General features: G+C 50.0%; 1 protein-coding gene across 2 annotated transcripts in view; it reads right to left on the reverse strand.

Annotated features, from left to right (window-relative positions):
* Window positions 1–13,415, reverse strand: part of COL5A3 (collagen type V alpha 3 chain) — a 56,334-nt gene that overhangs the window by 24,706 nt on the left and 18,213 nt on the right. For both annotated transcript variants that reach the window (XM_054461653.2, XM_063658457.1), the window contains exons 22-40: window positions 12,943–12,987; window positions 12,728–12,781; window positions 12,550–12,594; window positions 10,736–10,789; window positions 10,589–10,633; window positions 10,391–10,444; window positions 7,977–8,021; window positions 7,816–7,869; window positions 7,577–7,684; window positions 7,097–7,150; window positions 3,399–3,452; window positions 2,425–2,469; window positions 2,139–2,192; window positions 1,981–2,025; window positions 1,308–1,361; window positions 1,153–1,206; window positions 681–734; window positions 449–556; window positions 208–297 (exon numbers count right to left, since the gene is read on the reverse strand). In XM_054461653.2, coding sequence (XP_054317628.1) covers window positions 208–297; window positions 449–556; window positions 681–734; window positions 1,153–1,206; window positions 1,308–1,361; window positions 1,981–2,025; window positions 2,139–2,192; window positions 2,425–2,469; window positions 3,399–3,452; window positions 7,097–7,150; window positions 7,577–7,684; window positions 7,816–7,869; window positions 7,977–8,021; window positions 10,391–10,444; window positions 10,589–10,633; window positions 10,736–10,789; window positions 12,550–12,594; window positions 12,728–12,781; window positions 12,943–12,987 — 1,116 coding nt within the window. The remainder of the gene's footprint in view (window positions 1–207; window positions 298–448; window positions 557–680; window positions 735–1,152; window positions 1,207–1,307; window positions 1,362–1,980; window positions 2,026–2,138; window positions 2,193–2,424; window positions 2,470–3,398; window positions 3,453–7,096; window positions 7,151–7,576; window positions 7,685–7,815; window positions 7,870–7,976; window positions 8,022–10,390; window positions 10,445–10,588; window positions 10,634–10,735; window positions 10,790–12,549; window positions 12,595–12,727; window positions 12,782–12,942; window positions 12,988–13,415) is intronic.

Genomic DNA, 13,415 nt, shown 5'->3' on the forward strand with positions numbered 1-13,415 from the left:
TCTTCCTCTGTGGGGAGCTCACAGTCCCCACCTCTCTCCTGGGACTGGACATTGAGCTTTGAGGGGTCTGCCTTCCCCAGCTCCCTACACCATTTTTTTTGCTTTCATCATTTCCTGCACCACAAATGCCATTCTCCATCCCTCCCCTGACCCCCCCATCCTTTCCTTCTCTAAGGGACATGCAGGAGGGTCTGCAAAGATACTCACCGGGTCCCCGGGGCCCCCCTTGGGGCCGGGAAAGCCCCTGAGTCCAGCTGGCCCTTCTTTCCCAAGGGGTCCTGGTGGTCCCAGTTCCCCCTACAGGAGTGCAAAGGAGGGAAGTCAAGCTCCAGGGAGGGGATGTCTCCCTCCCATTTGTGACTCAGGGCCCCCTCCCCCGTGAGACTGATTCTGAGCCCTTGGTTGATCTTGGATGTTCAACCAAGGTCTCCAATGGACAGTGTCTCACCTTCGCCCCCTCTCTGCCTTCCAGCCCAGGAAGACCTTGTTCACCAGGAGGTCCAGGGGGGCCTGGAGGCCCCCGTTCACCCAGAGGTCCCACTTCTCCTGTCTTTCCCTGGTGAGGAAGAAGGCTCCTCTTGAGTGGGGGTGGCCTAGGGGAGTCGCTCAGGAATTCAGCTTTCCCCTGAATATCCCCCAACTGGTACAAAACAAGGGAGGTTTATGGAGTCCACTCTGACCTGAGGGCCTAAGACACCAGCTGGTCCAGGCGGGCCTGTCTGACCTTGGAAGCCCTAGAGAGAAAAATTAAATGCAGGGGCGGTGTTACATGGGGAAGGGATGGAGGAGGGGAGACAGGGAAGGCCTGATAGGATCAGGAATCTGGCCGGGTCGGGTGGCTCACGCCTGTAATCCCAGCACTTTGGGAGGCAGAGGCAGGTGGGTCACTTGAAGCCAGGAGTTTGAGAGCAGCCTGGTCAACCTAATGAAGCCCCGTATCTACTAAAAATACAAAAATTAGCCGGGCATGGTGGCACGCGCCTGTAGTCCCACTCAGGAGGCTGAGGCAGGAGAACTGCTTGAACCCGGGAGGCAAAGGCTGCGGTGAGCCGAGATTGCCCCACTGCACTCTAGCCTGGGTGACAGAGTCAGACTCTGTCTCAAAAAGAAAAAAAAAAAGCATCAGGAATCAAAGGTTGAGGAATTACTCACCAATTCTCCTCTCTGTCCAGGGTGCCCTGGTCGCCCATCTTTACCTTGGTGACCCTGGGGGATGAGGTGGGAAAGAGTTGGGGCACAGACACAGGGCTTCCTCCCTTCCCACATCCTCCACCCACCCAACCCCCAATGAGGGTGACCTCACTCACAGGGGGGCCCTTTGGCCCAGGGAATCCTGGAGGGCCTTGCAGACCAGGGAGGCCCTGAAATGGAACCAGAAGTCATTATCTCATCCCTCCTGCCTCCCTGCCCAGTCCCTGAGCCCCACATAATGACAACAGGATCGAGCACATATTGAGTGCTTACTGTATGCCAGGCATGGGCAGGGCATTCTCCACACAATCAGTCATTTTATTCACCAGTGCAGCCCTTTGGGGTGGAGACTGAGGTTACTCCCATTTTACAGAGGAGAAGACTAAGGCACAGAGTGGTTAAGTGACTTGCCCAAGGTCACACAGTAGGTGATTGACAGAGCCAGGACTTGAACTCATGGCTCTCTGACTTCAGAGGCTGTGCTCCTTCTTTTTTTCTTTTCTTAAAGATGGAGTCTTGCTCTATCACCCAAGCTGGAGTGCAGTGGTGTGATTAGCTCACTGCAGCTTCCAACTCCTGGGCTCAAGCAATCCTCTCATCTCAGCTTCCAGTGTAGGTGGGACTACAGGTGTGCACCACCACACCCAATTAAGCTGTGCTCTTACCACTGCATTATAATGTCTCTTCATCTCTTGGTCTTGTCCTCCACTCAGAATCTCTCTCTCACACACACACACACATATGCACATTCACACACACACACACACACACACACACATACACACTCACCTTTTCTCCAGGGATTCCAGGGGCTCCGTCCTGGCCCATATCGCCCTAGGACAGAGTGAATGAGACTCAGGCCCCAGAACAAACTCAACTGGGAAGAATTTGGAGGGATTGGCTGAGCCTGGGGCATGGGGGGCCTTGATTGCCCACCCATCCCATACCTTGGGGCCTGGTTGCCCTGTGGCACCCGGTTGCCCCCTCTCTCCACGGGAGCCCTGAACAAAAAAAAAAAAAAGGCAAAGATCAGATATGAGGGGGTGGGGGAGCCTGGGAGATGAGACCAAGTCTTCCAGGTCCCCTCCCCTTGTGACTCCCTCTCCTGCCCGACCAGGGACATTGATATAACCCAAACCCTTTCCCTGCCCACAGATGACCTCTCCACTACCTTTCCTTCCCAGCCCCATCCCCAAGTCCCAGCAGGGTAGGGGGCACTGTCTATTTTCTTACTGGTGGTCCCCGCTCTCCTTCCAGGCCTGGCTGCCCTGCCTTTCCCTGAAAATGAATTGTAAGACAGAAAGCAGAAGAGAGTTAGGGTGCAAAGGCATGACGCAAACACAAAAAGGCACCCAGTCACAGACCCAGAAAGCTGTCTGCCACATATTTATTCATAAGCCTTTCAGTCATACACATACACACAAATACAACTTATACTCAAAATCACGCAAAGATCCCAAACACACAATTACAACTATGATTGCATCTACAGAGTACAAACGTGCAAGCATGTTTGCCCACAAGACATATATTGATCACAGTTGTGCAGTATGCATACATGATTGCATGTAATCATGGCACGCATTTGGCAATCGACAGCCTGAAGATGACACCGAACTCATCATGCAATACATCTCTTGCACACACGTATACCTACTATAAACACATGCAGGCCTGGATTCAGCTGAGGACTTTGTCTTGGTAAGCACAGCAGTATACATACACTCATGTACGTACATACAATGTTCATTAACACGGTTACAATACGCACATAGCAACACAAATACAATACATGCCTGTATACACATCACTCAGTGTGCACAGAAACACACACGTGTATACACATGTCCTTTCACGCATGTGTACAAGCTTCTTGCACACATTTATGCCCACCATCATGCAAAGTGCAGGCAGATTCATGCCCTTGTTCGCCCAGGCACAGGCCTGCAGGCTGTGGCATTCAAACTGTCTCATATATATTGAAAGATACATGAAACGCATATACATGTATTTACAGTCATATTCATGATAATACCATGTGCAATCACCTACATGTGTCATGCATTGCATATAATAGCATGTGTGCACACAAGCGCTTCCAGGCATAGACACAAACACCCAGGGTTCACTCATCATCAGACACAACCACCCATGCTGTTCCCCTCGGACAAGTTCGCCCCTCTCCCTTACCCCCAGTCATGACTCACCGACTTCCCTTTCTCTCCTATGGGTCCCAGGGGACCAGGAAATCCAATAGATCCCTGAGTGGAGAGAATTAGAAAGAAGACAGGAGGGTGAGGAGTGAGTGGTGGGTGGAATTGGCCCCTCATACCATCCTTTGAGGCATTTCCAGGTCACTGATTCCAGAAGCTTCCTTGGTCTCTACAGCCGCAGCCTCCTACAAGGCAGCCCTCTTCTCTCCTCTCCCTTCCTCTCCTCCCTTCTCGTTTCACTGCAGCCCTTTGCACTGGCTGCTGTCTTTGGCTGAAATGCTAATCTCCTAGGTCTCCACAAAGTCAGCCACTCCTGACCATTTAGATCTCATTCAGATGTCACCTCCTTAGAATGCCTTTCTGCCACAATCCTGGCTTCCACATTGCCCAAGTCACCCTCTGTCTGTCACATTGTGCCATTTTGTTTTCCCACGAACGCTTGCATTGAAATGACCCTTATTGACTTATTTATTCAATGCCTGTTTTCCCCCACTGTGACATAGCTCACTGGTCTTATTCCCCACTGCCTGGCACACGGTGACTGCTTTTTAATATTTGTTAACTGACTCCAGTCCACGCTGGAGGAACCCTTCCTCCACCTGGGGGACGACATCACAGGCTCTGATATCCTCTCCCACACCTCACTGTGCAGACTGAGTTCAGATCAGAAAAGACAGTTGCCCAAGTTACCCAGTCTGTGGTGGCATCCCGCCTCGAAGCCCATTTCAGGCTCCCTCTACTCTCCTTTCCCATCTGGGGGTTCCATGGTCTCTATACTCTTTTTTTGTCTGTTTTATTTTTAAGAGACAGAGTCTCACTTTGTCACCCAGGTTGGAGTGCAGTGGTGCAATCATAGCTCACTGCAGCTTCAACATTTTGGGTTCAAGTGATCCTCCTACCTCAACCTCCTGAATAGCTGGGACTACAGGTTCACGCCACCATGTCCAGCTAATTTTTAAAATAAATTTTTAGTAGATATGGGGTTTCACTATGTTGCCCAGACTGGTCTTGAACTCCCAGCCTCTAGTGATTCTCCTACCTCAGCCTCTGAAAGTGCTGAGATTACAGGTGTGAGCCACCAACCTGGCCCCAACACTCTTCAAGGATCCTGAACACATGCACACAAGGACTTTCTAAAATCTTAGTCTATGCCAGGTACAGTGGCTTACACTTGTAATCCCAGCACTTTGGGAGGCCAAGGTAGGAGAATCACTTGAAGCTGGGAGTTTGAGATCAGCCTGGGCAACATAGCGAGACCCTATCTCTGTAAAAAATTTAAAAATTCATCAGGTGGTGCACACATGTCATTCCCAGCTACTCAGGAGGCTGAGGCAGGAGGACTGCTTGAGTCCAAGAATTGGGGGCTGCAATGAGCTATGATTGCACTATTGCACTCCAGCCTGAATGACAGAGTGACACCCTGTCTGAAAGGAAAGCAAGCAAGCAAGCAAGCAAAAAGAAAGAAAGAAAGAAAGAAAGAGAAAGAAGGAAGAGAGAGAGAGAGAAAGAAAGACAGAAAGAAAGAAAGAAAAAAGAAGAAAGAAGGAAAGAAAAAGAAAAAAGAAAGAAAAGAAAAGAAAAAAGAAGGGGACGCAGTGAGGGAGGGAGGGAAGAAAGGAAGGAAGGAAGGAAGAAAGGAGGAAGGAAGGAGAATAAAGTTGTCCATCAAAACTAAGTTAAAAGTTTTTTTCCCAATCATTAAAAAGAAAAAAAAAAATCTAAGTTAAAGAAAAGGAGTCAATGTAAAGGGAAATCACTGAAAAAAAACAAAACAAAACAAAAAAAACCACTGTCAAATCCAATGTAGGCAAGATAACTATCAGCTCAACAGCGCAAAAATGTGAACCTCTAGGAGGATTCTGCACTCAAATATCTTCCCAAATGTCTATTTCTTTTTCTTTTGAGACAGAGTCTCACTCTGTTGCCCAGGGTGGAGTAAGTGGCACGATCTCAGCTCACTGCATCCTCTGCTTCCCGGGCTCAAGCAATTCTCCTGCCTCAGCCTCCATGTACCTGGGATTACAGGCACCCACCACTGCACCCAGCTAATTCTTATATTTTTAGTAGAGATGGGGTTCTGCCATGTTGGCCAGGCTGGTGATGAACTCCCGACCTCAGGTGATCCACCCGCCTCGGCCTCCCAAAGTGCTGGGATTACAGCCTTGAGCCACTGCGCCCAGCCCCAAATGTCTTTAGGTTCCTGCTCTACTCTATAGAAACAGAACTCATCAGTGATATAATATGGGTATAGTTTAGGCAGAAAAATGAATCTCATCAGTGTCCTCACCCATCAAAACATTGGCAAACAAATGTTATGTTTTTATATAAGTACATTTTTGCATAAGTACATTTGACTATAAGTTATAATTAATTCAAGATATGTAAGATGTGTATTTTATGATTCTATGATTCTCTCCTTTAACTGACTTTGTTGGTGAATGAAACTTAATCACACCAAATAAAAGGATCCTACAGTTTTATAATCATTGTCATCATCACCATTATCAACATTATTATAATCAAATTGATGAGGTGGAAATTACTGGGATGTCTGTTTCACAGCAGAGAAAACAGGCTCAAGAAACTTGCCCAAGATCATGTAGCAGGTAAGAGGACATTTGACCCCAAGTCTGTCTGATGTCAAAGCTCACTTTTTAAAAAAATTTTTGGGACAGAGTCCCCCTCGGTCACCCACGCTGGGGTGCAGTGGCTCGATCATAGCTCACTGCAGGCTCAATCTCCTTGGGCTCAGGTGATCCTCCCATCTCAGCCTCCCAAGTAGCTGGACCACATCTGGCTAATTTTTTTTTTTTTTTGAGATGGAATCTTGCTTTGTCAACAGGCTGGAGTGCAGCGGTGCGATCTTGGCTCAGTGCAACCTCTGCACCTCTGCCTCCTGGAGTCAAACAATTCTTCTGTCTCAGCCTCTTGGGTAGCTGGGATTACAGGTGCATGCTACTATGCCCAGCTAATTTTTTTGTATTTTTAGTAGCCACAGGGTTTCACCACATTGGCCAGGCTGGTCTCAAACTCCTGACCTCAAGTGATCCGCCTGCCTCTGCCTCCCAAAGTGTTGGGATTACAGGTGTGAGCCACTGCCCCCTGCCACATCTGGCTAATTTTTTTTTTTTTTAGATGGAGTTTCGTTCTTGTTGCCCAGGCTGGAGTGCAATGGCGCAATCTCAGCTCACCACAACCTCTGCCTCCCGGGTTCAAGCGATTCTCCTGCCTCAGCCTCCTGAGTGGCTAGGATTACAGGTATGCACCACCACACCCAGCTAATTTTGTATTTTTAGTAGGTGGGGTTTCTCCATGTTGGCCAGGCTGGTCTCTAACTCCTGACCTCAAGTGATCTGCCGGCTTCTGCCTCCCAAAGTGTTGGGATTACAGCCATGAGCCACCACGCCCAGCCACATCTGGCTAATTTTTGTATGTTTTCGTAGAAACAACGTTTTGCCATGTTGCCGAGTCTGGTCTTGAACTCCTGGGCTCAAGCAATCCTCTCACCTCAGCCTCTCAGGGTGCTGGGATTATAGGCATGAGCCACTATGCCTGGCCAAAGCCCACATTTTACATTCTCTCAGTGACCCTTGGGATGAGCAGCTCATCCCCCAAGACCACAGCCTGGACCCCCAGATGTTAGTCTGAATCCTGCCCATCTCCATCTCCACCCCCTACCCCCAGCTTCCTACCTTAGGTCCAGGGCGTCCTGGATAACCTGGGAGGCCTGGCACCCCAAGCTTGCCCTGCAGAAAGGTTATGGGACAAAGGTCAGAAATTGCAACCTGGAGGTCAGAGGTGGAAAGGTCAGGCTGGCTGGGGCATGGTGAATAGGCTAATGGGATGGGAGTTGGGGAAACAAGGTTCAAGTCCTCGCTGCTGCCTGCTAGGGGCATGTCCTTGGGCAGGTCATTCAGCCATTCCAAGTCTCAGTTTTTCTCGTTTGTAAAACGGGATGAAAATGCCGATTGCATGTGGTGGTTATGGAGATGAACATATAAGTTGTGTGCATTAAATTGCTCTGTAATGCTGAGCTGAGGAATTAAAGATGACAAGGTTGGTAGCAATCTCCTGAGGTCGAAGGTATAATGAAAGGGCAAAGGGCAAAGGGCAGAGGGAAAAGACTGGGGACACCTTGACTGTGGGAGGCTAGAGGGTGGAGAGTCATTCACCTTCTCCCCAGCTGAGCCTGGGGGCCCCTCCTCGCCAGCCTGTCCCTCCTGCCCCTTCGGCCCCTCAGGACCATCCTCTCCCCGGGGACCTGGAGCTCCGGGTTTCCCCTGGAAGAAAAAGGAGAGTCTTTAATATCCATCTTTTGTCCTTCCTGCTCTGCCTAACCCCAGCTCATCCCCTCCCTATCTTCCCCGAGCCCCCCAGACCCACATCACCCCTCATCTGGAGCTGGTCTTACCTGATCACCTTTGAGCCCCACATCGCCCTTGAAGCCTGGGAAGCCGTCCTCTCCCTGGGTGGGAGAGACAGAGGCCAGAAGTGAGGGCCTCGGGGAAGGGACACAACCAGGACCCCACGATTGGGACTCCCTCTCCTCTGATGAATTCCTTCTCTCCTCACCTTCTCGCCTTTCTCCCCCTGGAGGCCCCGGTTGCCTGAAGTGCCCTGAAAAATAAAAAAAAAAGCTCTCAAGCCTCTTCCCTGCTTAAGAAGGGACCCAAACTCAGTCCCCTGCTGTAAAGCAGCCAGGATAGTCCCAAGAGGATGCTAGGCAGAAGCTGGGAGGGGCAGCTTCAGAAGAAATGATCTTTCCCTAGAGGCCCCTCCCTCCCCACTGGAGGCCTCCCAAGGTCATCTGTGCGGGGGTGTGCGGGGAAGGCCAAATTTCCAAGTAAGTGATTCCCATCTCCTGGAGATGCTTTGTCCACAGTTCCTTCTGGCAGGAGAAAGAGGATGAACATTCCAGGCCCGGACCTCATTATAAAGGCAAAGGAATGTTCCCCATTGTGCCAGCTACAAGGCGACTCTGTGCTTGGCAACAAGACGACCTCTGTGCTTGGCTATGGAGAGAGCGCTTAGTTCAAGTCTGGATGCTGCTCACACCAAACTCTGAAAACTGCACTTGGCTACAACATCTCTGAGCTCAGCAGGCTACAATGAAATTGCGCTTGGATACAATACAACCCATGTGGTTAGTCTCCGGCCACAGAGAAATTCACTTGATCACAATGGAACTGAGCTTGGCTACAAGTTGTTCTCTAGCTTTGGTTACACTGTAACTAGACTCAACTACAACGTAGGGGTTGGCTACAATGTAACTAGACTCAACTACAACATAGGGGTTAATTAATGTAACTAGAGGCTGGGCATGGTGGCTCCTGCCTGTAATCTCAACATTTTGGGAGGCAGAGGCTGGAGGATTGCTTGAGCCCAGGAGTTCCAGACCAGCCTGGGCAACACAGGAAAACCTCATCTATACAAAAAGTACAAAAAAAAAAAAAAGGTAGCCGGATATGGTGACGTGCACCTATAGTCCCAGCTACCTGGGAGGGTGAGGTGGGAGGACTGATTGAGCCTGGGAGCTCCAGGCTGCAGTGAGTGAACTGTGATGGTGGTACTGCACTCCAGCATGGGCAACAGAGTGAGACCCTGTCTCAAGAATAATAATAATAATAATCAAATGAGAAAACTGCCAAGCCTGGTGGGATACACATATAGTCCTAGCTATTCAGGAGGCTAACGTGAGGGGATTACCTGAGCACGGGAGTTCAAGGCTGCAGTGAGCCATGATTATGCTACTATATTCCAGCCTGGGCAACAGAGAAGACCCAGTCTCTAAAAAATAAAACATTTAGGGCCCAGCGTGGTGGCTCACGCCTGTAATCCCAGCACTTTGAGAGGCCGAGGCAGGTGGATCACCTGAGGTCAGGAGTTCAAGACCAGCCTTACCAACATGGAGAAACCCCGTCTCTACTAAAAATACAAAATTAGCCAGGCATGGTGGCACATGCCTGTAATACCGCTACTCGAGAGGCTGAGGAGAATCGCTTGAACCCGGGAGCAGAGGTTGCGGTGAGCCCAGGTGGCATCATTGCACTCTAGCCTGGGCAACAAGAGCAGAACCAGGTCTCAAAAACAAAAACAAAAACAAAAAAAGATAAAAAATGTAACTATGCTTGGCTACAATGTAACTCTGAGGGTGATGCTTGCCAGACTCTGTGCCTGCTACGGTATAGCCAATTCCTTGATTATGGTGTGTCTAAGCTTGTCTAATGTACACATGTTCAGGTAAATTACATCTGTATTTGGCTACAATGTCACTGGACTCAGCTTCCATATGGATATGAACTCTAATGCCCCTGCACCTCTATTTAGCCAGGGTGCAGCTCTTGGCTTAACCCAGCATTACTGTGCTTATAGATTATGTGATTCTGAGCTTGGGTTAGAATACAACCCTCGGGCCAGGCACAGCGGCTCACACCTGTAATCTCAGCACTTTGGGAAGCCAAGGAGCGTGGATCACCTGAGGTCAGGAGTTCGAGACCAGCCTGGCCAACATGGTGAAACCCTGTCTCTACTAAAAATACAAAAATTACCTAGGAGTGGTGGTGCATGCCTGCAGTCCCAGCTACTCGGGAAGCTGAGGCAGGAGAATCGCTTGAATCCGGGAGGAGGCAGAGGTTGCAGTGAGCCGAGATCACTCCACTGCACTCCAGCCTGGGCGACAAAGTGAGACTCTGTCTCAAAAAAAAAAAAAAAAAAAAAAGAAAAGAAAAGAAAAAAAGAAAAAGGAAAAAAGAAAAGAAAGAAATGTGTTCGGCCTCCAATGGGCTTAGCTGTTCTCAACAACAAGGTGACAACCACACTGTAAGGCTGTCCTTGGCTGTGCAGCACCAAACCCCAGTCCCACTACATCTGGCCTGGCCAACTGATTCCCCTCTCCACACATCCAGAAGTTTCCGATGGAGCTGCGTTGCATGCCTGAACCCAAAGCTGGTAAATCACTCATACCTGCAAGCCCCGGTATCACCTACCTTCACTCCCCGAGGTCCAGGATAGCCCGGAGGGCCTGCCGACCCTGGTGGACCCTGGGAGGAAAACAAGGTCAGTGCCATTCTAGACAGTCCTTCCCACATTCTAAGAGTCCTCATCTCTCTCCTCTGTGGCCCTTGACTGCAGGCCCTGCCTCCCGACCCTCGTCCCCAACCCAGCCTAACCTCCTGGTCACTTACCTGGGCCCCTTTCTCTCCTGTGGGGCCCTCATGTCCTGGGTGACCCTGGGGAGGAAACATTCTAAGTTGTCAGAGACCAAAACTTGCCATTCCAATTCCCAAGCCTCCCCTTTCTCCTTCCTCCTTTTCCCAGCTCGTGGTTCTCACCGGAGGGCCATCGGATCCTGGGAGGCCTGGAATTCCTGGGTTTCCAGGGGGACCCTGAAAGAAGACGAACAGCAGGGGAGAGACAGAGGTGCTCAGAGCCCTGGAGCACCGCTAGGATCAGATCTACGCAGACATGCAGCCGCCTCAAGGTTAGGAAATAAGCAGACCTCACTGGCCAGGAAATCTATCCCAGCTCTGCCCAAACTTGCTGTGTGACCCCAGGCAAGCCCATTTCCCTCTCTGATCCTCAGAAATCCACTGCCTCTGGGAAGGTTGCAAGGAAGAACATAAAAACAGTACAAGACTGATAGCACAACAGGGTGACTATAATCAATTATGTGTTGCCCAGGTTGGAGTGCAGTAGCACGATCTCAGCTCACTGCAACCTCTTCCCAGGTTCAAGTGATTCTCCTGCCTCAGCTTCTCGAGTAGCTGGGACTACAGCACCCGGCTAATTTTTGTAATTTTATTAGAGACGGGGTTTCACTATGCTGGCCAGGCTGGGCTCAAACTCCTGACCTCAAGTGATCTGCCCACCTCGGCCTCCCAAAGTGCTGAGATTACAGGCATGAGCCACTGTGCCCAGCTTCAGTAATAATTTAATTGTACATTTAAAAACAACTAAAAGAGGCTGGGCGTGACCAGCCTCCTTAGGAGGCCGAGGAGGGTGGATCACCTGAGGTCAGGAGTTCAAGACCAGCCTGGCCAACATGGTGAAACCCCGTTTCTACTGAAAATACAAAAATTAGCTGGGCGTAGTGGTGGGCACCTGTAATCCCAGCTACTTGGGAGGCTGAGGTAGGAGAATCACTTGAACCCGGGAGGTGGAGGTTGCAGTGAGCTGAGATCATGCCATTGAACTCCAGCCTGGACAACAAGAGTGAAATTCTGTCAAAAAAAAAAAAAAAAACTAAACTAAAATAGTATAACTGGATTGTTTGTAACACGAAGAATAAATACTTGAGGGGCTGGATACCACATGACATGATTCTTACGCACATGCCTGTATGAAAACATCTCATGTACTCCATAAGTATATACCTACTATGTACCCACAAAGATAATAAATAAAATTAAATTAAAACAGTGCAAGAGACATGTTGAAATAGAGGCTTCACAGCCACACCCCTTTCTTTAAAAATGCCCAGCTGGGCCTGATGGCTCTCGCCTGTAATCCCAGCATTTTGGGGGGCCAAGGCAGGTGAACTGCATGAGCTCAGGAGTTCAAGACCAGCCTGGGCAACACAGGGAGACCCCATCTCTACAAAAAAAGAAAATAAGAAAATTAAAGAAAAATTAGCCAGGCATGGTGGCATGCGCCGATAGTCCCAGCTACTCAGGTGGCTGAGGTGGGAGAACCACCTGCCCCTGGGGAAGTCAAGGCTGCAGTGAGGCATTATTGAGTCACTGCACTCCAGCCTGGGCGACAGAGTGAGACCCTGCCCCTGCCCCCCAAAAAAAGATATGTGCAGAAAGAAGTGTATCTGCCAGGGAAGGCGGAAGCAGATGTGCCAGGGAACAAAGATGAGACCCACAGGGCCTGTGCATCTTGGTAATATCTTCTGTGACAGTCTTCTGTGGGCTCTCTGTATCCTGACAATATCCCTTATGTGAGCTAGCCTTGGTGGGTTTCTGTTTCTTGCAACCAATCCTTCCCCAACAAGGACACTTTGTAACTCTGGGCTGGCTTAGGGAACGTTGCAGTTTATCACTATCCAGAACTAACAGAGGGGTCCTGGTGGGAGGATTTTCCTGGCAACAGGGTTGAAGGAAGAAGACTTGAGGAGGTCGCGGTAGGTGGAGCTGTCACTCACCTTCTCCCCAGGAGTGCCGATGAGTCCCTGGGGACCGGTGAGTCCCTGGGGACAGAAAAAGAAGGTGAGGGAAGGCATGAGAAAGAAGCAGTGAGTGTGGAGGTTGGGAATCCTGATCATGGTCTAAGGTCTTAACTGACCACTCCCATGCCCCGTTATTGGGAAAGATAGTTCAAACCTGGGACCCATGGTTTCCCTGCTGTCCTGGAGGGCCTGGTTCTCCTGGAGGACCCTGGGGAGAAAGTGGGGTTTCAGTGAAGCTAAGAGGGGTCATGGTGTTGAGGCGATAGTGAAATTGACTTGGGGGGGTCAGTCATGGAAGGGAATAGGGATGTGGACAATTGGGGTCAGAGTGTCAGAAGGATCAGGGGTCAAAGGGCACAGGGCACGTACCACATTGCCTTTGGCACCAGGAGCACCGTCAATTCCAGTCACACCCTAGGGGAAAAGAGGATGTGAGACCAAGACAGAGCAACAAGGTGGGAGCCTGAGTCTGAGACACCAAGAGATGCAGGTGGAAAGGTGAGCGGGGCCAGGCACTGTGGCTCATGCTTGTAATCCCAGCATTTTGGGAGGCTGAGGCAGGTGGATCACCTGAGGTCAGGAGTTTAAGACCAGCCTGGCCAACATTGTGAAACCCCGTCTTTACTAAAAACACAAAAATTAGCCAGGCATGTAATCTCAGCTACTCAGGAGGCTGAGGCAGAAGAATAGCTTGAACTTGGAAAGCGGAGGTTGCAGTGAGCAGAGATGGCGCCATTGCCCTCCAGCCTGGGTGACAAGAGCAAAACTCTGTCTAAAAAAAAAAAAAAAAAAAGAAAGGTGAGCGGGCAGAGAAGCCAGCAACAGATATGGGCATGCAGAAG

Source organism: Pongo pygmaeus, chromosome 20 (assembly GCF_028885625.2).
Source record: "Pongo pygmaeus isolate AG05252 chromosome 20, NHGRI_mPonPyg2-v2.0_pri, whole genome shotgun sequence".
Lineage (NCBI taxonomy): Eukaryota > Metazoa > Chordata > Mammalia > Primates > Hominidae > Pongo > Pongo pygmaeus.